Source organism: Dendrobium catenatum, unplaced genomic scaffold (assembly GCF_001605985.2).
Source record: "Dendrobium catenatum unplaced genomic scaffold, ASM160598v2 fragScaff_scaffold_974, whole genome shotgun sequence".
In the NCBI taxonomy this organism is placed as follows: Eukaryota; Viridiplantae; Streptophyta; class Magnoliopsida; order Asparagales; family Orchidaceae; genus Dendrobium; species Dendrobium catenatum.
The window spans coordinates 867137-889678 of NW_021319436.1; the positions used below are offsets into that span (position 1 = coordinate 867137).

Sequence of the window (22542 nt, forward strand, 5' to 3'; positions counted from 1 at the left end):
CGCTAGACAAACATGGGTCTTCATAGAACCAAGATGACTCCTACATGAAATACTATAGGACGAACCATTTTATCTTGTGCTTGAATCATGCTTGTTTAATAGAGTTGAAGATTCTACTGAGCCAACAAATGCTTTTCTTCTCAACCTTCGAGGTCTTCTAATTAAATTCTTGGCATTTTGTTAAGATATTATACCATAGTTCACTTCAACACTTACAGAGAAAAGTTGTACTTAAAAATCTGCCCTAAAGACTAAAGCGAATGCTGTAGACTAAATTGGAGTTCTATATATATAGATCAATATACCCATGAAGCTTCTCCTAAATTTCATAAAATTGACATTTATTATCGTTTCATATCTTCTTTATTATTTGCGCTAATATTTTATTGATTGCCTCAACCAATTTATTTACTCAAGGGTAATAGATACTTGAATATCTCCAATTAGTATTATAGTGTCTTGCAAAGTTATTTATTTTAATGCTTATTAAAAATTGATCACATTATCAGATATAATTCAATGAAAAATGCCAAATCAATATAAGATATGGTCTATGAAGAAATAAAGAAAATGGTAAGCTCCAACTTCTCATAATGGGATAGCTTCAATCTAAATTGAGAAGTAATCAATTGCCACTAATATGAATCGATGACCTTTGAAATACATTGGATCGATCAAACCAATGATATCTATACTCCAACTTTCAAAATGCCACAAAACAATCATGTAATTATCTATCATCGAAGGCCAGTAATATCTCATTCTTTTAATCTTCAACTTTATTTTAGGGTCGAATTAGTGAGCACCACACATTCAACATGCACTTCTGTAGCAATCTTCTGATCTTCAGATTTACAAAGACAATACAATCACATATGATAAAAAAGACTGTCCATATAAAATGCTGTTGACTAATGCATATAATAGAGATATCTTGATTCTATCAACGATAGATTCTAGGATAAGTTTGCTGCACCTATTGATGGGTTCTATGTCAACGAGAAATGGGTTGTAGTGTAACAAAACTTTGCTAAACGTAGCTAAAGTCAAAATCCTATTATTTTGCCTTGAAACTTGAAGAAAATTAAACAAACAAGAACAAAAAATGTTCGAAACAAAAATTGTTTTCAATCAACAGCCACCGCAGTACCCAAACAAAGCAGTGCAAAAATTTAATCAAGTAAACATTCGCAGAACGCCATTATCAGAAAAGTAACTTATACAGGCTACCTTAATGATGGAAAACAAAATTAACAGTTATGCACTCTATATAGTTTCCTTCAAAAGAATTGAATGAATTTGCTACAATTAATGGAATCACGAAGTCATCAGAACCATGTGAATGTCAGAAGCTAAAGTTGATAGCTGGCACTGAATTGATTTTTGTTCTCAAATATTTCCGGCAGCTGAAGATTAACATTCTATTTGATCAAGCGTTGTAAAGTAAATAGTAAGATTAGGTCTCGAAGCAACTATTTGAAAGCTTCGATAGTTCAACTACTTCGGAAATTTCCATATGGACAATGCAGGAAACCCCAGATGGTTGATCACTAATCAACTGATTTTTTTAACCACAGAAGAGAAATGCACCTCCTCCATTAAAGCATAATTAGAATTTCACAAATATACCTCCGGAAATTTTTTTATCTGCTGGAATCTTTTTGTTAATTATAGTAACATAATAGAACTGGCCACCGCTAGAGTTCACTCCAACTTAGATAATCGCATCAAGGTTTTCATGTCGTACTCTTGGAAAACTGATACCGTAGCCTTTTTTCTATCAGAGTACTATAATTCTACGCCCACAAAATATCACTCAGCTCATTGCAGCTTTTCACGGAATAAAAGCACATAAAACTACCTCAGGGTTTCATCTTCAAACATCATAACAGCATCAACACTAGCAAAAGAAATCTTGATTTAATTGAGAATGCTACGGCTTTGTAAAGGATCATCAAAAGATTTCAGATAAGCAGTTCAGGAAGATTTTAAGCGTTAAATGTTCCTGGGTCATTGACCTGATATCAGATGCATATCAGCAAAACCACGTTTCACTTCTGAAGCCAACTGGATCAGTCATCTATATTTCAGTATGTAGCAAGGGAAAAATCAGCCCGCCTCGTAGCCTTAATTAGCTGTTGGAATAGGGTTTACGGGAAGGTATTATTAAACTTTTGCGCAGACAGTGATCCTGTTGTTCAAGATTTGATGAAGTTGAGAGAATGGATTATAGATCCAATTCGAATCCACCATCTTCAGAAGGCCATTGACTTGCTTCCACATGTTTCTTTCCATCAAAACCCACCAAAATATGAGATTCATCTTGTGTTGAACAAAATTGATCATTTCCCCCTGCATTATTAGTAAATTTGTCATTTTGATCTTTATGGAAAATGAACCAACAACCAAATATACTAAATCAAAATAGAAAAAGCTCCATACTGAAAATTAGGCCAAAGAAAGAGCCCACCTGTTTCTATTGAAGCAACATATAGTTTCTTTTTCAGCAGAACTGTTCCAGGAAACAACATCAAGTTAATGTCATCTAAAAGTTTTTTCTCTTCAGCGTCAATACAATTGAAACCAAATCCAGCCATCCAAGTTTCAACCAAGCTGGGAATTGCTGAGAGAACAATCATCTCAACCTTGAAAGATCTTAACATCTAATGGCCAAAACAGATCACAAATAAATATGGTTATCAAACAACGTAGATAATTTTGTTACCATTTGGAAACTATTCTCACAAAAAATAATGATTAAAGCAGGCAACATCACACACACACACACACACATATATATATATATATATATATATATATAAAGAATATATATAAATATGAGAGAGAGAGAGAGAGATTTCTACGCTTTAGAGGAGAAGCATCATTCTCCTCCCATTTTGATTTAACTTTAGAACCTTCAAATGTTAGATAAAAACTTTTAATTCCTTTTACCATCATTTAAACTAGTTGAACACATGATTTGAAGAAACTTTAGGATAGTTTAAGCATCAATTAGATGCATCAAATATACAGTTCAGATTGAATGAGATGATATTTGTGATTTCAAGTGCCAAGACTTTCAAATGGATTGAAATCAATGTATGGATTGCTAATATTTTGTATGTGCACAACTAGACTTTTAAAGGGGCTCTTTATATCAGCTGATCAACCTTATATATTTAATATGATGAACAATCTGGTTAAATCATCCCAAAAAATGATGAAACTGGATTCTCAGATAGTAGATAGTATGACATGGAGATTGTTGGCTAAATAAAACAGCAAATATAAATAAGAATTCCAATGGAAATACATGGATGTTAATTATCTATGATGATAATTAGAAACTCTAATTTATTTTAATGAATGTGATTGTATTCACTTCCCTATGAATGGCTATGTTGGATCTATTAAAAAATTATAAAAAAGTTCTAAGTTTTGTCACAATCTAGGCGAATAAATTTTTTACCAGCTTGATCTTACTTAAAGTCATAATGTGTCTTAGCAGGAAATGTGCCTAATTTTGCCGCTAATCTCTATCACAAATTTTGCTTGACCAAGAGAATCCAAAATGAGGTATGCGGGTACCATAGCCCAAATATATATAGGGTCAAAGGATAGGACTAAGACATTAAGTGATATCCCCAACTTCATAATTCCTAATAGTGACAGGCAATTCACATAGCTTCTCTCTCTAAGCTCTCTCTCTCTTTTTTGGTACATAATTACTTTTAAAGTTCTGATATCACCCACGAGTAAATTTGGATCCAACTCCACTAAATAAAAAATGTTGACGTGAAAGAAACAAAAAAATTATAATTTTAACATTATTTGTAAGTTATTTATAACATTGATACATCACAAAAAACTGCCTTGATTGCACATAAATCTCGAGACATTTGAATTGGAAAATTTCAAAATTAAATATAGGATCGTCTGAACTCCTACTTCAACAAACTTAAGTCTCACTAAACATCTTGACAAGATAAATCCAACGAAGCCAAGAATGGTCCAATATGAGCCCACATCAAGGGCTTGAACCATAACTAAAAAATTCAATACATTGATTTAATGATCATATGATCTCCAAATATCATGATTATGGTCAAATAAAGCAGCTGATAGAAAATACTTGTAGATCTCAAGTTTTTCTATTGAAAGAGACAATTAGCGAACAAACTCCAAATAATATAAGGAAAAATCACACCAAATAGTAGTTCTATTGCAAGAAACAAACCAATGGAAAGAAGAATCAGAACAAGATACAATTGATCCTCAATTCGAGAGGAGGATCGTTCTCTCCAAATCCCAAGACGATGAGTCTAGAGCCCAAAATACATAAGAGAACTCCAAGAGAATACAATAATCAGCATAACCCTAACCCTAGCCTCTCATGCCTATTTAATACATTAATTTATAATTCAAAAATTTCCTCCAACCCCCCCTGCATTTTTTAGATCAATTCAATTTGTGGGCCCCATTGCTTTGGGAGGTAACAATAGAAGAGGCGGTATTATTTCGCCTCCTATAAAACCAAACTAGCCAAACCAGGGCCGGTTCCACCTGAACCGGCCTAACAATACCGCCCACCCAAAGAATCACCATATCCTCAAGGTGAAAGGAGAGAAACTGATGCTTCACCCTCTCATAAGGCTCACATGTCACCTCATAATCTAGAAGATCCTTCCACTTGATCAACTCCTTTTTTTCCTTTCCCGCCTTCTAACGCACCCCTTGTTGCTCAAAGGGTTCTAACATCACTTCCAAATCCTCGGTTAATGTTACTGGTAATTCAGAACCTGCTGCATGATCTCCAATGGCTCTCCTCAGCTGGGATACATGGTACACAAGATGTATGGTCGCCGTTGGTGTTAGTTTCATCCGATATGTCACTGCTCCAATCTTTTCCTATACATTATAAGATCCAAAGTACATTGGGCCAAGATGTATGGTCCAATACCTGCATGATCTCCAATGGCTCTCCTCAACTGGGATACATGGCACACAAGATATATGGTCGCCGTTGGTGGTAGTTTCAGCCGATATGTCACTGCTCCAATCTTTTCCTATACCTTATAAGATCCAAAGTACATTGGGCCAACCTTCTCATTTCTCCTATTGGCGACAGTTTTTTGCCTGTATGGTCCGAGCTTTAAGAACATCTTCTCCCCTACTTCAAAATGAATGTCCTTCCTATGTCCATCTGCTTGTTTTTTCATAATCTTTTGAGCTCTCAACAGATGCCTTTTTAATTCTTCCAACACTCTATCCCTCTCCTCCAAATACTCCTCCACTAATGAAACTGGAGTGCTGATATGCCCAAAGTGCACCAGGTGAGGTGGATCCCTTCCATACAACATCTTGAAGGGTGTTATCTGAGATGTCGAATGATAATAAGTGTTGTACCAATACTCCACCCATGCTAGTCACTTGGCCCATAACTTGGCCATCTATTTGTAGGTAATAGGTGGTGCTCCTCTTCAATACTATTCCCTGTAGTCTGAATAACTCCCTCTAAAAGTAGCTGAGGAACACCTTATCTCTATCAAATATTATAGCCTCTGGTACTCCATGCAGCCTGACCACTTCTTTGATGAACATTGATGTCACTGTCACTGTAGTATATGGATGGCATAGGGTAATTAAATGGGCATACTTTCTCAAGCGATCTACTACCACCAAGATCACTGTGAGCCCTTCTGATCGGGGAAGCCCTTTATGAAATCCATGGAGATCTCCTCCCATATACGACCTAGGGTAAAGCCAACGGCTACAGTAATTCTCCTAGAGACATGGACAAATACTTATTTTTCTAGCATAACTCACATTTGGCTGACATCTCCTCTACATCCTTATGCAAATCCTTCCAGTATAGCTCTGAAGCTAGCCTTTTATATATCTTCTGCACCTCTAAGTGACCCCCAACAACGCTCCCATGGAACTCCTAGAGTAAGTGTGGAATGTGCACTGATATCTGGGGCATCACAAACCTCCCTTAATACAACAATCCGTGCTCTTCCAATGAGTACCTCGGATGGCTACTCTCTTCCCTCAGTAAATCGAACCTGATCTTTCCCAATTCCAACGAGTTCACGATCACTTGATTCTAACATAATTAAGACACTCAAATACTTAAATAACTATCTATGACCGAGGGGATCAACACTAGTCGTTCGATAGAGTGCTTCAAATTTTCTTCATATTTATAAGATATGTCAATCACAAAATCAATTGCACAATTTTATGCATTGATCATTTACTATAATGATATACAATTTATTTATTTATTTTTATGCATGTGTATAACTTATTACTCTTATATTAATTTGACCTATCAGCATACATGTTAATTGCTTCTTGTTCATATATTAAGATTGTGTATTTCATTGAGCATTTAACTCACTAATTGATGTATTGCGGAAAGGGGAAAGGAGCTAGCGGTGCCTAGGCTTTAGGTAGGAGATTGACTGCCCTGTGTACAAAAATCATTTTGGGTGTTCAATACTAGGTGCAAAAGACCCTATAGATATCCTGAATTTCAGAAGGATGAATTTTTTTTATTTATTAGATTTTTATAAAATATAAAAAAAAAACATTTATAAAATAAATGCTTATATTATTAAAAAATGTTTGCAAAAATGCTTAATCTATAATTTCCTCATAATTTTATGTTCAGAAGCATGTATGCTATACATTAAAATACAGAAAAGAGTTTTACTAAAAAATTTAAATACCCAAAAAATTTATTTTATAGCTTATTATATATATATATATATATATATATATATATATATAAAGAGAGAGAGAAAATTTCTAAATTTTTTCCTAAAAATAGTAAACCCACCAAGTACCACATCCATCAATGGTCGAAGAGGACAAAAGAGAACAGGAGAGAGAAAGATGAGAAGAAAAGAGGAGAGGGAAAATTGAAAGCTAAGGAACCGAATTTGTGCAACAGGCCAATTAGGGAAATCGTCAAACACGAGGTAAACTTCTAAACAAATATCTATAATTTCAATTCCAATGATTTTGTAATAAGATATTGATAAAAACGTGCATTTTCTTGGGTTTTACGGTGTCTTCACAATGTAACTTTTTTGCATATTATAGCCTGCTTTAATCTGAATATTTTTACTATCAAAAGTTGATTTTTTTTTATGATGATTTTAATATATATCGAATAAATGAGGCATTTTTGTGAATAATGATAGTTCTCCAAAAAATTTAAAATACTACGTTGAATGTTCTTTTGAAATTATAATTGAAAAGGAAAGGTTATGGAAGATTCTACGCATGTAATAATACCCTACTTTACTAATTCTGATAGCTCATTTATTATTATGTTCATGTTTAAAGTTATAATTGTCCGCGGTTGCATTTAAATTGCATAATTCATAGTATAGCATTGGAGAAGTTCTGAACTCTAAAATGTTACAAGTGCACTCTCTGAAATAATGCAAAGGCTTACATGTTCTGTTCTAACTCCATCAAACTTATTAGATGTGGGAGAAGTTATGGCTTCACAGGTTATATATGAGTTTTGGAGGTTGTTATGTTCTGTTCTACTCTATTCTGACCCCACTTACTATATGCGGTTGTGGTGGGAGATAAAAAGGAGCATAAATAGAAGTGAAGTTATAAACAGGCAACATGACATGTGCATCATACTCATGCATTGCATATTATGGAAATTGTATGAATTTAGTATAAGTGATATTCTAAACCTAAATTGATGACTATGAAACCTCTATGAACATTCTAATAAATCATGAATTGAATGGTATGAGAGCTTAAATAGTATTGTAAGAATTGTGATCTAGTTTTTCTTTCTACAAGCAGTCATCGTCAGTCTTTTGTAAGTATTTCTTCTTTAATAAAAAGCTTTTAGCCAAGATTTTCTTTATAACAATTAGCCATAGTTCATAATTTATTTTATGGATATGAGATCACTCATTATGAGTGAGTAGTTCTATATTATTTCTCCTCTAAAGGAGAAATGCTTTAATAAAACTTTTCTGCATGCCAAAATCTCTATTTGATGAAGATAAGCTAAATTTCTGTTCTTTATATATCATATACAAGTTCTCTTTGAGAGACGAAATAACTTTCGACCTCTATGATCGAGTACAATGAATCTAAAAATTCATGAGTTTGAACCCCATAAGTCCTCATTTATGCTTTACCTTTGGGCTGGTGGAAAATACTTATGAATCTTTACATAATATCTGTATCGTCGGTGTATGTCGAATTATTCTCGCACCTGTCATAGAGAATTTTTATATCATAAATAATAACATGAACTTTACTTAAATTTAACAATAGAGGATGAGGCATCAAAGAAAAATTTTAAAAAGCAACTCTGACCTTTCTGGGAGAAATAATTCTTAAAACTATCTTGATATATCCATAAAAAGGATTGCAAAAATGGTTCTTAGATTTCGTGAAGAAATACCTAGAGAAATTAGAAATAATTTAGCACCAATAGAAGCAGATATTATAGTAGAACTTAAAAAATAAATAACGAAATAGACACAATTTTATTAAAACATTTTAATCAAGAATTCGCGTAAATTCTTCAAGCCATAAAATGACATATAAAAATATCCTAATATAGATCGAGCACAACAAATTAGATCATTAGGAAAAAGAATGCTAGATGAATTAAACAGTTTGCTTCATAGATAAAATAATGGTTCTTCGTTTAAGAACTGATTTACCCATAGAAATAATTTAGTACCATTTTATTCAGATATTGTTGCTGAACTCAACAATATAAATAGTGAAGTAGAAGATATTTTATTTGAGCATGTTAATGAAGAATTAGATATTATTATAGCAGCCTTACGAAGGCATAATGAAAATAATAGAGGTATTAATTTACTCCAACAAATTAAAACAGTAGGTGAAAGAGTTCTACTAGAAATGGATACATTTGTTCTAAGATACGCTCAGTAGCCATCTAATCATGACTTCTTCTCCTAGATATAAAAAATATAGCTTTAGAAAAATTATCCCCTTAGCCAGCCTGATTCATAGGCGCTTAGCTTTAATTAAAATATATTATATTAGTTTAAACAGAACATTAGTCTTATACAAATGTTCAAATAGTAAAAAGATATATTATATAGGCATGAATAGGATATTAGTTTCATATAAATTTTTAAATAGTAGCAAAATTACAGCTAATTGTATTAGTTAAAAAAATTTTGTTAAACAAATAAATATTAGTCAATTAGCAAAAATTTTAGCTTCTAATTAGATCTCTTAATCATATCATGAGATTATACATTTGTCTAATTTTATATAGTAAAATAATAATTTGTAGCCAAGATTATAGTCATTATAGGTTTGTAAAAATCTATTCTCTAGGTTTTAAATATGATAATGAGGCACGAATAGTAAAAATATATTATATTGATAGAAATAGTGAATTAGTTCATAAAAAATTTTTTGCATAGTCAAACAAAATAATTTATAGACATAAATAGAATATTAGTCGCGTATAAATTTTTGAATAGTGGAAAAAGTTATACGTGTTGTACTAGAAAAATGCTAAGTTGCAGAAATATAAATGAATTTTGAACTAGCACAATTTTTATCTAGCCACAATCCAATTGATATCATAATTTTTATTTTGTCCCAATCTTCTTTAGCTATGATGGGTAAGGAAACTTGATCGGAATTAGAAATGCAACTAATTTTTTGTTCCGCTATTGTTTGAATAATATTTGATTTGAGATCATTGAATTGTCATATATTTTTCTAGTTTTTATTAAATTTAATTTTCCATTGTTAAATCTCTCTAACTGTCCTTCTATATCTATTATTTCAGATAATTTCCTATCATAAGTTATAAGATTTCTTTTAAATAATTATAACGTTGTTTGTTTATTTACTATTTTTTATAACTAATTCGAGAAATATATGGAATAATTTTATTGTTATTTTTAATACTTTTTGCTAATTCGTCTAAATCATTTTGTTTAACTAATCCTATTAATTTGCTTTCTATGTCTAATAATTTTGTTTCGACGTAATTTAACTTTTGAAATATTTTTATTAATAAAATTGTTTGAAAATTTAAAATTTTTTGATATGTTTTATCACTATTTTGCGCTCCTAGATAAGAAGTTAATCCTATAACATCCGAATGGTAATTTTGACACTCCGTTAAAGTTTTTAAATATATAGTAGTATTTTCTAAATTATTCATGTTAGAATAATTTGTTTTAATTCGTTAAAAGAAGTATTTATTTTTTGTAAACTAAGTTTTAATTCATTTAACTGATTAAAATCATCTTTGATTTTGATTAAATATTTTGTCGATTGATTTTCTTTTTTCTCATAATACTTATGAATTTTTTGAATAATTTCATTATTTTGACCTTTAATATAAAGTATTTTTTCATTAAGTTCTTTAATAGTTTGTTTTTTAAGACTAATTATATTTGTTAGTTTTTCTATAATTTTGTATATCTTTTCTTGATGAAGTTGAAAAGCTTCAGAAACTTATTACTAAATCAATAATACTATTTGTAGAACTATCATTGTTATGCAAACTATGTCGATATTTAGTATCGAAATAACAACTAAATTTGTATTTGTCAAAAATGACTAAATTTTTTCTATTTTGAGATAATTCTAAATCTAAATATTGTATAACTTTTGATTCCATGACCTTTCTATGCTTTGATACCACTTGGATTGTGGCTAGATAAAAATTGTGCTAGTTCACAATTCATTTATGTTTCTGCAACTTAGCATTTTTCTAGTACAACACGTATAACTTTTTTCACTATTCAAAAATTTATACGCGACTAATGTTCTATTCATGTCTATAAAATATTTTGTTTGACTATTCAAAAAATTTTTTATAAACTAATTCAGTATTCCTATCAATATAATATGTTTTTACTATTCGTGCCTCATTATCATATTTAAAACCTAGATGATAGATTTTTCCAAACCTATAATGAGTATAATCTTGGCTACAAATTATTATTTTTACTATAAAAAATTGGACAAATGTATAATCTCATGATATGATTAAGAGATCTAATTAGAAGTTAAAATTTATGCTAATTGACTAATATTTATTTGTTTAACAAAAACTTTTTGACTAAAACAAGTAGCTGCAATTTTGCTACTGTTTAAAAATTTATATGAAACTAATATCCTATTCATGCATATATAATATATCTTTTTACTATTTGAACATTTGCATAAGACTAATATTCTGTTTAAACTAATATAATATATTTTAATTAAAGCTAAGCGCCTATGAATTAGGCTGGCTAAGGGGATAATTTTTCTAAAACTATATTTTTTACATCTAGGAGAAGAAGTCATAATTAGATGGCTACTGAGTGTATCTTGGAACAAATGTATCCATTTCTAGTAGAACTCTTTCACCTACTGTTTTAATTTGTTGGAGTAAATTAATACCTCTATTATTTTCATGATGTCTTCATAAGTCTGCTAGAATAATATCTAATTCTTCATTAATATGCTCAAATAAAATATCTTCTACTTCACTATTTATATTGTTGAGTTCAGCAACAATATTTGAATAAAATGATACTAAATTATTTTTAATTTATATGAGTAAATCAGTTCTTAAACGAATAACCATTATTTTATCTATGAAGCAAACTGTTTAATTCATCTAACATTTTTTTTCCTAATGATCTAATTTGCTATGCTCGATCTATGTTAGGATATTTTTCTATATGCCATTTAATGGCTTGAAGAATTTGCTTGAATTATTGATTAAAATGTTTTAATAAAATTGTGTCTATTTTGTTATTTATTTCTCTAAGTTCTGCTATAATATCTGCTTCTATTGGAGCTAAATTATTTCTAATTTCTCTAGGTATTTCTTCACGAAATCCGAGAACCATTTTGGCAATTCTTTTTATGGATATATCAAGATATTTTTAAGAATTATTTCTCCCAGAAAGGTCAGAGTTGTTTTTTAAAATTTTTTTAATGCCTCATCCTCTATAGTTAAATTTAAGAAAAATTCCTGTTATTATTTATGATAAAAAAATTCTCTATGATACGTGCGAGAATAATTCGACATACACCGACGATACAGATATTATGTAAAGATTCATAAGTATTTTCCACCAGCCCAAAGGTAAAGCATAAATGAGGACTTATGGGGTTCAAACTCGTGAATTTTTAGATTCACTGTACTCGATCATAGAGGTCGAAAGTTATTTCATCTCTCAAAGAGAACTTGTATATGATAGATAAAGAACAGAAATTTAGCTTATCTTCATCAAATAGAGATTTTGGCATGCAGAAAAGTTTTATTAAAGCATATCTCCCTTAGGGGAGAAATAATATAGAACTACTCACTCATAATGAGTGATCTCATATCCACAAAATAAATTATGAACTATGGCTAATTGCTATAAAGAAAATCTTGGATAAAAGCTTTTTATTAAAGAAGAAATACTTACAAAAGACTGACGATGACTGCTTGCAGAAAGAAAAACTATATCACAATTCTTACAATACTATTTAAGCTCTCATACCATTCAACCACACCTTTTGAGAGAGACGAGCTCTCTATTTATATTACAAAAACATATAACACAACTGCGGTATCATTACCGCCTACAAACTTTTAAATAAATATTTTACTACAGTATAAAAGAACTTCTACAGTACAAAAGGACTTTATAGTAAAAAGTGAATAGTAACAATTTGTACTTGATTGAGACCTTTTGTCATACTTATCATTTATCTTCCTATTAGCTTATCTGAATAAATTAGTTTTGCCCTTATTACCCTTACATTGTATTTTTTATATTTGTCAATCCTTCGTCATCCATCCCATCAGTCCAGAATCGATCATTTGCCTCAGAATTTGAGAGGGGCATATTTCGTTCCGGAGTTAAATTCTGATAATATGTCTGATAATCGCCTTTAGTGACGATTAGGTGTGAAGAAAAGGACTTGACATGTTCTATAAGATTAATATCTTTGACATAATAACGAAATCTGAATAACGGTCCCTTGATTAATTTGTTATGCAGAAAAATGATCATTTCTTTATCATGGTATGCTAACTGCATGTAGAATATTGGTTTCGAAAAATCTCTTATGAATTGAGCTATTTGCAAAGCTCTATAATATTTTAAGGACTGGCTAGATAACTCTGAATCAACAGATGAGTGAGGAGTGTCGTCATACTGTTCAGCTTTAAAGCTTTCTGGAGTTTTATGGATCTCTATGATGTGTTTTGCTCCATCCATTAATTCTTCGTATGCTGGTCCAATAGAATTTATGATTATAGTGATAAAATAAATTCTATAGTCTTAAAAAATGTGACAGATGATCCTTTTGAGTTCTGGATGTTCAAGGCATTCAATTTGCTCTGATAGTTTGTCGTCTCTGCTTATTATGAGTTTACTCAGTAGCTCATATTCCATTAATTTTTGAATGGTCCATTTCTGAAACCTTTTGATATGAGTCAAATTAAGGGAAAGATGAATCATGTAAAACCCTGGCATACAGATTTTACAGAGACTGTCGATTTTCTGAAGCTGATGAAAATAATGTTTTTGATGCATAAGAGATGCCTGACACTTCTTCATTTGATATATAAGAAATGACTATTTCTTTATAGGCTGATTCCATATCTGTTCTTTTGCTATTTTGAATCTTTTTGAAAATAGTTCTTTTGATAATATCATCCATTTCAGGAAGATACATGTATTGGTGTTGTTTTAACATATTATCTTCAGATGTCTAAAATAATATTGAATAAATAATTTTGAACTTTTTCTGCCTCTTGATTCTCTTTTTCTAATTATTTGTTATAAATCTTCACCTGATAAACAACAAACATTTAGCATTCCTAAAGCTTTAGAAAACAATTTTCAATTAGCTAAAGAAATACAAATTATAGGCGAAGACCCAATTAAATATTGGGATAAAAATAAAGAACTTGCTGAACTATCTATTATAAATCAAGATTTAATAATTAAAACTAAAGAATTAGAATACTCACCTGAAGATAAAGAAGAATTCCTTATTCAAATTAATGAATTAAAAAAGTTAAAATTAATTAAACTATCAAAATCACCGCATAGATCTGCAGCTTTTATGGTTAGAAACCATGCTGAAATCAAAAGAAATAAAGCCCGAATGATTATCAACTATAAAAGACTAAATGATAATACTGAAGATGATGGATATAAAATACCAGATAAAGATATGTTAATTAATTTAATACAAGATAAAAAATATTTTAGTAAATTTGATTGCAAATCTGATTTTTTGCAGATAAAACTTCATCCAAACTCTATCCCTTGGACAGCATTTACTACTCCCACAGGACATTATGAATGGGAAATCATGTCTTTTGGATTAAAAAATGCTCAAAGTATATTTCAGAGAAAAATGGATAATATATTTGGCCATTTAAATTATGTTATGGTATATATAGATGATATTTTAATAGCATCACACACTTTAAAAGAGCATTATAAACACATTGAAGAAGTTTTAAAATTTTGTATTAATAATGGTATTATATTATCAAAAAAGAAAATTGAAGTAGCTAAAGAATATATTGATTTTTTAGGCCAAAAAATTGGAAATGACACAATCGAATTACAAGATCATATAGCTTTAAAAATTTTAGAATTTCCAGATAAAATAGAAGACACTAAAGAATTACCAAAATTTTTAGGTCTCTTAAATTATGCTCGTCCGTATATAAAAGATTTAGGAAAAACTATAAAATCTTTATATAAAAAGACTAGTAAAACTGGTTAAAAGTATTTCAATACTGAAGATATTAAGATAATACAAAAAATAAAAACACAAATCAAAACCTTACCAAAATTAACTCTACCTTTAGAAACAGATTATAAAATAGTAATAGTAGATGCATCTCAAGATGGTTGGGGAGCTGAATTAAAAATAAAACCGTATAAAGAAGCTTTCCAGTCAAAAGAACAATTATGTAGATATGCTTCAGGAAGTTTTAAGCAACTTCCTAAATCATTAACTTCTTTAGATTATGAAATATTAGGAGTAATAAATGCCTTACATAGCTTTAAATTATTTTTACAAAAAGAATTTACTATAAGAACTGATTGTGAAGCTATAGTACATTTTTATAAAAATAAAAAATGAAAAGAAAATATATAGCAAACGATGGGTAAATTTTATTACAATAATAGAAGGAAATGGATACAAAGTAAATTTTGAACATATTAAAGGAGATAATAATTTTCTAGCAGACTATTTATCTAGAGTTACTAGATCTTCAGATTACAAACCTCCTTAGATTAATATGATTAAAAGTTAGAAAAAATAGGAATTTATTACTAATAATCATTATACTTTGTTTTTGCAGGAATCAATGGAACCATCTCCTTCATCTCCCTCAAAGCCATAACATAGCTTCACTAATATTATTCATTTTGAACATTTAGCTTTATCCAATAGGCAGGGGACGAATCTTCAATTCCGACCCAAAATACTTATAGAAAAACCATTAAATCTATATCAAATTACTTTATTAGATAATTTATGGTGTAATAAATCGGATACAAAAGCTATGATACATACTTTAAATTGCTTAACCATATGTTTTAATGGTATAAATAGGCAAGTAGAGTTTTTAAATAATGAAATTAATAAACTAAGAGCTGAGGTAAATACTTCCAACATTACTCTTTTTCCAAAAACTCCTACCAATTTACAAAAGGTAGTAATATCAAATCAAGAAATAAAAATTAGAGAATTGGAGAAATCTCTAGAATTAGAAAGGGAAAAATATAACCATGAAACTATGAGATATTTTAATCAAATTTATAGCCTTTCCACCGTCCATTCCCCTATTTAATTAATCTAAGCCAAAGTCTAATTGAAATCTTTCATTGCGCGCTCTTTTGTAGTTAAAAAATATAATTAATTATGAAGGATTGCACCTATAGAAAGTTTTGAATCCAAATCTTAACACACCCTTACTCGCAAGGAAAAACTAACTAATCAATCATCCTCTTGAAATCACTATCAAACCATAAACCAAAGTAAAAGATCCCTTTGGGAACTCACACCTGGCTAGCACATAAGTATTACAATGCTATATAGAAGTTGAAACCACTTCTAGCAATCTAAGCATACTGATCGAAACACTAGAGCAGTTGCATAATTTGAAGTACACTCCTTAAACGAAGAGTTCTGATAAACTACTTTCTTTGCTCAAGAGTGAATCATTAGAAAGATCAATGATTCCAAACTACATAAGGTTATGGTCAACTCACATACTCAGGTTGCCCAAAGAACTGTAGGGGAACACATGGAGATCTGGTTTCATAGAAATTACACATTCATTCAACAAGAGCATTCAGATAAAATAGAACTCAACTGTATGATGCATTGTCATTTCTCAAAGCATTATGAAATGGTTTACAATTTAATAGATATTTTTAGTATCAGAAGAAATAAACATGGAGAGGCATATTCTATTTTAACTTTATGTTTAAGCAGGTAGAAATATGATACCGTTTCAATTGCATTCATAAGACGCCTGCACATTCCTTGACGACGTTGAAGACCACATGTTGCGATGAAAGGCATTTCTGCTACTTTTATGCCATGCACCCTGCAAAATAATGTTACATGTACATTAAATATGCTTTTAGTTATTAGCTTAAGTCCTTAATTTTTTTTTAGTTAATATGAGATGAAGTTTTTGAAAAAGAAAAGGACAGAGTCTGGCAACGATAAATGTGGAAACTACCGAGACCAGAATAAAGTTTCATTGGATTAGATGCAGCCAAGTTTATTCTCTAAGGTTCAAAACAGATAGATCAATGATAGCATGTTTTGTTTCTTTTATTATCATGTTTATTTTATGTTGCCCAATGGGTTGGTTTGCACGCCACAATCAGATGACCTCTATTGTGATATGAAGGCTGTAGATTTCAATAAAAAAAGTCATTGTTACAGTATGGGTTTTACTAGGGTCTGTATAATGCAGTATACATTAAGGCAGAACCGTCCACATTATTATCTTACCAGATTCAAAACCCAACTTGATAGTTCATTGTGAATGACGCCTCTTTACTTTTTTAGTTTCATGTGTGTTTTGTACACATCAGTCATTACCAATATTGCTACTTTAGGCACGTATGAGAATGTTTTCATAAATGGCATGTGCTAAAACAGTAGAATTATTGAATGAACATTTGCACTTGCAGCAAAAGGCTTCCCTTACCCCATGGATGGCTCCCTCCTATCATCAACCAACCCCCTCACTCACTCATTCTAAACCACTTGTTTCTGTTGGAGTACTTCTCTTTCTCTCTTTATAATTACATAAATATATCTATCTTGTCCCGGACGATTTCAAGCAAGAGAAGCATTTCTTCAACCTCCGTCAGATCTAAAGCTCATGGATGAACTTTACAAATTATGTTTTTTTTCTTATGCCAAATCTAACAATTTTAGACAGAGACAAGAGGGCACCAGGAATCATTTTAATAAAAGCTTTTAGACAGGAAAAATGTTGGGAGTTGGGGGATTATTTAGGGGTTGCTCTGACTTCGAAGCACATAAAAGCTTGCTGCCAGTGTACTTGTGAGAGGCTTATAATGGCTTCTTAACAATGCTAATTTTTCCTACTAGTGTAATATGATCAAGGAAACTAAAATTGGCTTGGTCGAGACACTTAATATGACACTGAGTAGGCTTGGTCGAGACACTCAATGTGACATTGAATAGAGGAATATAGAACTTGTATAATACCCCAAAAATATAATATATAGCTAAAACATTCATCATGATTTTCTTGTAGTCAACTCAATCATCCCTATCCAGCTCAGCATATTTGTCATGTTATTGGAAAAAAAGGGCAAAACACAGACGAGGCTCAATAAACTTTTGATTTGCTTTCCATAACATTATTTTTACAAGGTAAGAATTCTTTTGTCCAGAAATCACTTTGTAGCAAACACACCTTGAAAAACCATTAGTAGAAAACTGTAAATTTTGAATTTGAATGGTGGAAAATGGTGAAATTCTATGCTTAATAATAACCTCATAATTAATTGGCATAAAAATATGATATCAAAAGTTTTGCAGGTAGATTCAGGATACCAATAGGGATAAATTCAGATAATAACACACATAGCTTGTACTACCTTATTGATGCCACAGAGATAAGTGTATCATCCTTCTCTAGAATAACAGAATAAAATCCTTGATAATTTAGACGAGCAAATCTGGACCTGAAGCACGAAGATAGAGCACACGTAAATCATTGAAGTGGAAGATACTCAAAAAATAGATTTATTCTCAAGAAAACGAAACCTAAAATCATTTAGAATTCAACAGCGGGAATACAAGGGTAACCTTCTTTTTTTTTTTTTTTCAGCCATCATTAAAATGAACAAATAGTCATGGATCATAAGAATGAAAGGATGCATCATTGAAATAACATGAAGATTACCAAAACAGGCATGGATGAAATTATATATTTAATCTAACCAATACACTGTAAAGGTAACAAAAACTTTTAATGTGCCTATAACCTATTTAAAGTTGCGGCTAAAGCAGACGTTCAAGAGAATCAAAAGCTAATGGTGCCAACCCAATTTTCAATGTTACTAATGAAAAAAATTTGCATTTTCATCTTTTTAGGAACATATGCATCAAAAAATTGCCCATACTCAACTAATTTTTATTAGTTGATAGTTTAGAGCACACCTGTGATGATGGACTTCAGAAAGGCTATGTTTTGATTCCTAGGAATAGGTTGGTTCATATGGCTTGGCGTGGATTCAAGTTAGTTTAATTGTGGTCATTTAAAAATTCAAAAAAGAGGTGCAAAATGCCGGTTTCTGTTGGGAATTAATTGGGTTCCTATTAACTATTCCTAAAGTCTGCAAATGATGGGAAAGGTTGACGTGATCTGGGGATTTTGGTTGCTATTTGACACGTAATTATCAAAATACGATGGCTTTTGTTGTCTTCACTGTGTGCACTGATTATTACAGTTGCTAAATCGATGAGTTAACTTTGTCAGGATGAACATTGGACGTGGTTTTTTTAGCGAATGTTATAATCCTTTTAAACTGCAAGCATTGGGATCAAATCAAGATTTGTATGCTGGAATTCCAGTAACCTAACAGAACTGTTGTTTTGCCAACCATATATACGAGGGGATATTAATTGTCTATAATTAAATAATCATAGGCACATAATTTAAAAATGTCTAAAATAAAACTTCTCTCTTCTAATTTTTAATCTTATGAGTGCAAGTTAGATTTCTAATTCCTTCAAGTGCAATGCAAGTGTGATTGCTTGATTCCAAGCAAAGTAATCATCTTATAATAGTATGAGACCTCATTTTTTTCACTTGCAATACAACCATTATTTGTTTTTATTTAAAGGAAATGAGTTGTTAAATTATCTAAATATTTGTGCTCAATGAATCTTCAATTTTCCTTCGCATGAATATATATTATACATGATATTAGTTGCATTAGAGAATACTACCCGATCGTCTTGCATCACAATGGATAGTCAATTGGCCCTCGAGTTCTTTTATTAGTTGCTTGTGGTTCATACGTTTCTAATAATGAATCAAGTAAATATATTAATAATTTATTTCATTTATTATTTTTATGAATTATTTATAAATTTATGAGTATTTCTTTCTTTATTTCAAGGATTACTCCTCAATCTTCCTCAAATCATCAAGATAAAATGTCTCGATTCTCATTTTTTTCTATTTAAGAGTTTAGTTAGAATTATCATTTATTTGATTTTGAAAAAGTTAGAATTGCTTAAATTGAATTAGTGGGATGACTCTTTCTTTTTTTTTGTGGGGGGGGGGGCTAAAGTTTGGCTTAGCCCATTTTCATTTAACTGTAAAAAATAAGTACAAGGATAAAGAGCAAAAAAAGCTCGGAAGAAGGAATTTACATAAACTTGAAACTATAAAGGAAAAATTATATCTCATACGAGATCAGAAAGTAAAGAAGAAAATCTTGAAAAGATAAAACATAGATGAAATAAGCAGGCTCAAAATGGACTTTGGAAAGACATCCAAATTCGTCATATAATTAGAGGCCAGGATCTCTTAAATGCTGCCCAAGACCATCCAAGAAAGAAACAAGAACTAGTCGCCAAAGCAGCCATCCGAGAAACATAACTGGTTGCTGCAATAGCCTTCCAAATAACCTGAGCTGGTTTCCTAAGAAGATTTCTAAGAAGCCAGGCGGAGGATACCTCCCATTCATCAACGACCCAGCCAAAATTGAATGCTTAGACTTAAGAAGATAAGACGAAGGCATCCGAAAGCATAAAAAAAGCATAACAAAGGTGCAATTACAAATAAAAGGAAAAACCCAAAAATTTTGTAAGATGGAAATGCCCCAGCACACCAATCTGTACCCAATAGAGCTGAAAGCCTGAAACAACAACTCAAGGCAAGCCATATGAGAATTCTCAGACAAAACTAGTCAACAAGCAAATACCTTCCTCAAAGTGAATTGTATAAAAGAGCATAATCTCCAGATAATTCTTCCAAGAGATAGTTTTAAGTTTTAAAGCTTCTCTTATACTGTGACAGACAGTAGAAGAACAGCATGAATTGTTGCGGAATTTACGATTGTTACACTCCCTCCAAATATAGTAAATGCAACAGCAAACAATAAGAGAGTAAAATTTCTTAGAAACTTTCGAAATACTCTGCAGTTCAGCAATACATTCAAACAGTTGCTTCAAATTTGGTCAAAGGAGAAATGATACAGAACGAGGCAAAAAGGTAGTGATGATAGAATGAGAAAAATCACATTCAAAGAACAAATGACCATGTGATTCAGCCTCAAGATGATAGAGAGCACATATTTGATTTACTTGAATGCTCCTTCTAGCCAAAACATCTGCAGTTTTAAAACCATCAAGCATAGCAAGCCACATAAAAGCAGAAAAACTCAAAGCGTAACTCTTATGCCAAACAAAATTAATCAAATCAACTTCTTGTAAACCGGCAAAGTAGTGAGATATAAAGTTTCTAAATTTTTGATGTTTCAACTTCTCCCAAAGAATAACAGAGCTTGTATTAAGATGAATATCAGTTTGAGTGATTCAACTTTTAACCGAATTTGGAGAACTCGAAGGAATTTTCCAATCATTAAGGTGAATAATGCTCTTAACAGAATGAGTCAGATAATCATTTATAATAATAGGCTCTAACAATTCAAAGAGTGGCACCCATTTGCACCAAGGGTCCCAAATCAGGAGAGATGGCTATCAGAAGTAACTTTGGGTGAAATTTTATCTCTGATCCTAAAAGCAGTGGCACAAATCAATTTCCAGTACTTAGAACACTTAGAATTAGGGGCTTTCCAGATTGAAACATACTTTTGAATAACTCAATTAGCAAGTAAGCATTCCTTATTTAATATATGTCAAATTAAGGACCAACAAAAGCCATGATAAAGAGCAGGGATGGAGGGAATTCCAAACCCACCAAAATGCTTAAATTTACAAGTGTTTTTCCAAGAGATAATATTCAGTTTTTTGGCAGCAGAGTCGTAATGAAAAAGAAATCTTGAACAAAATTTATCCACAAACTCATAGCAAGTTTTTGGAATGATAGATCTCCTAATCCAGTAAGCCAGCAAGTTACAAATATTGAACTTAATATAATGAATGCGATCACCAAAAGATAGAAATTTGGATTTCCAGCCATCAAAATATACAGAAATATTTTGTAAAAGAGGAGAGAAATCTGCAATAAAAAGTTTTTTAAGTGAAATGGGAAAACCCATATATATAAAGGGAGAAAGAGAAATAGGGATATTAAGAATATTTGGAAGAAGGTCAGCATTATAACAGTTGTTTGAGAAAGTAATCGAGCTTTTAGAATAGTTAATAAGAAATCCAGAAAAGTTAGCAAACTGCTGCAAAATGAGTTTAAGATGATCAGTATTTGTAGGTGTAGCATTCCCAAATACCAGAAGGTCATTAGTATACCCAGATGGGAAATACTAAAATTCACAGATGTGATTCCAGCAAAAGTATCAGAATAGCTATCCCAATCCAATAAATTTGATAGAGCATCCATGATAATGCAAATTAAGTAGAGAGAGAGGGCAGCCCCGCCTTATATCAGATGTAGAGGTAAAGTAGCCTTGAAGTGAACCATTAAGGCAAACACAAAAACTTACTTCTTCAACACAGCCTTTTACCCAATTAATGAAAATATTCGGAAAACTTTTCTGAGTTATTCTATTAAAAAAGAAACTCCCTAGACACCTTGTCAAATGCTTTTGAGAATATCAAATTTTGCATAGAACTTACTATTAGAATTTTGTTTAAATTCCCCAAGCAATTCTGAGGCAAGGAGGATGTTGTTAGAGATTCTGTAGTTAATGAACCCAGGCTGGCTAGGATAAATGATATGAGGCATAACACATTCATATGGTAAGCCAATATCTGATGCATTCAGTTATTTTGGTTTATTTATGTTTTACTGTATTTTGAACAATATTAGTTGTG

The 22542-nt window shown here is 31.1% G+C and overlaps 1 protein-coding gene across 1 annotated transcript in view; it reads right to left on the reverse strand.

Annotated features, from left to right (window-relative positions):
- Positions 1-1106: 1106 nt before the first annotated feature.
- LOC110101888 (increased DNA methylation 1-like) overlaps positions 1107-22542 on the reverse strand; it is a gene marked incomplete at its 5' end in the record, with an annotated part of 46395 nt that continues 24959 nt past the window's right edge. The window contains 4 exons of the mRNA XM_020829984.2: positions 1107-2352; positions 2471-2663; positions 16534-16633; positions 18174-18260. Coding sequence (XP_020685643.1) covers positions 2228-2352; positions 2471-2663; positions 16534-16633; positions 18174-18260 — 505 coding nt within the window. The remainder of the gene's footprint in view (positions 2353-2470; positions 2664-16533; positions 16634-18173; positions 18261-22542) is intronic.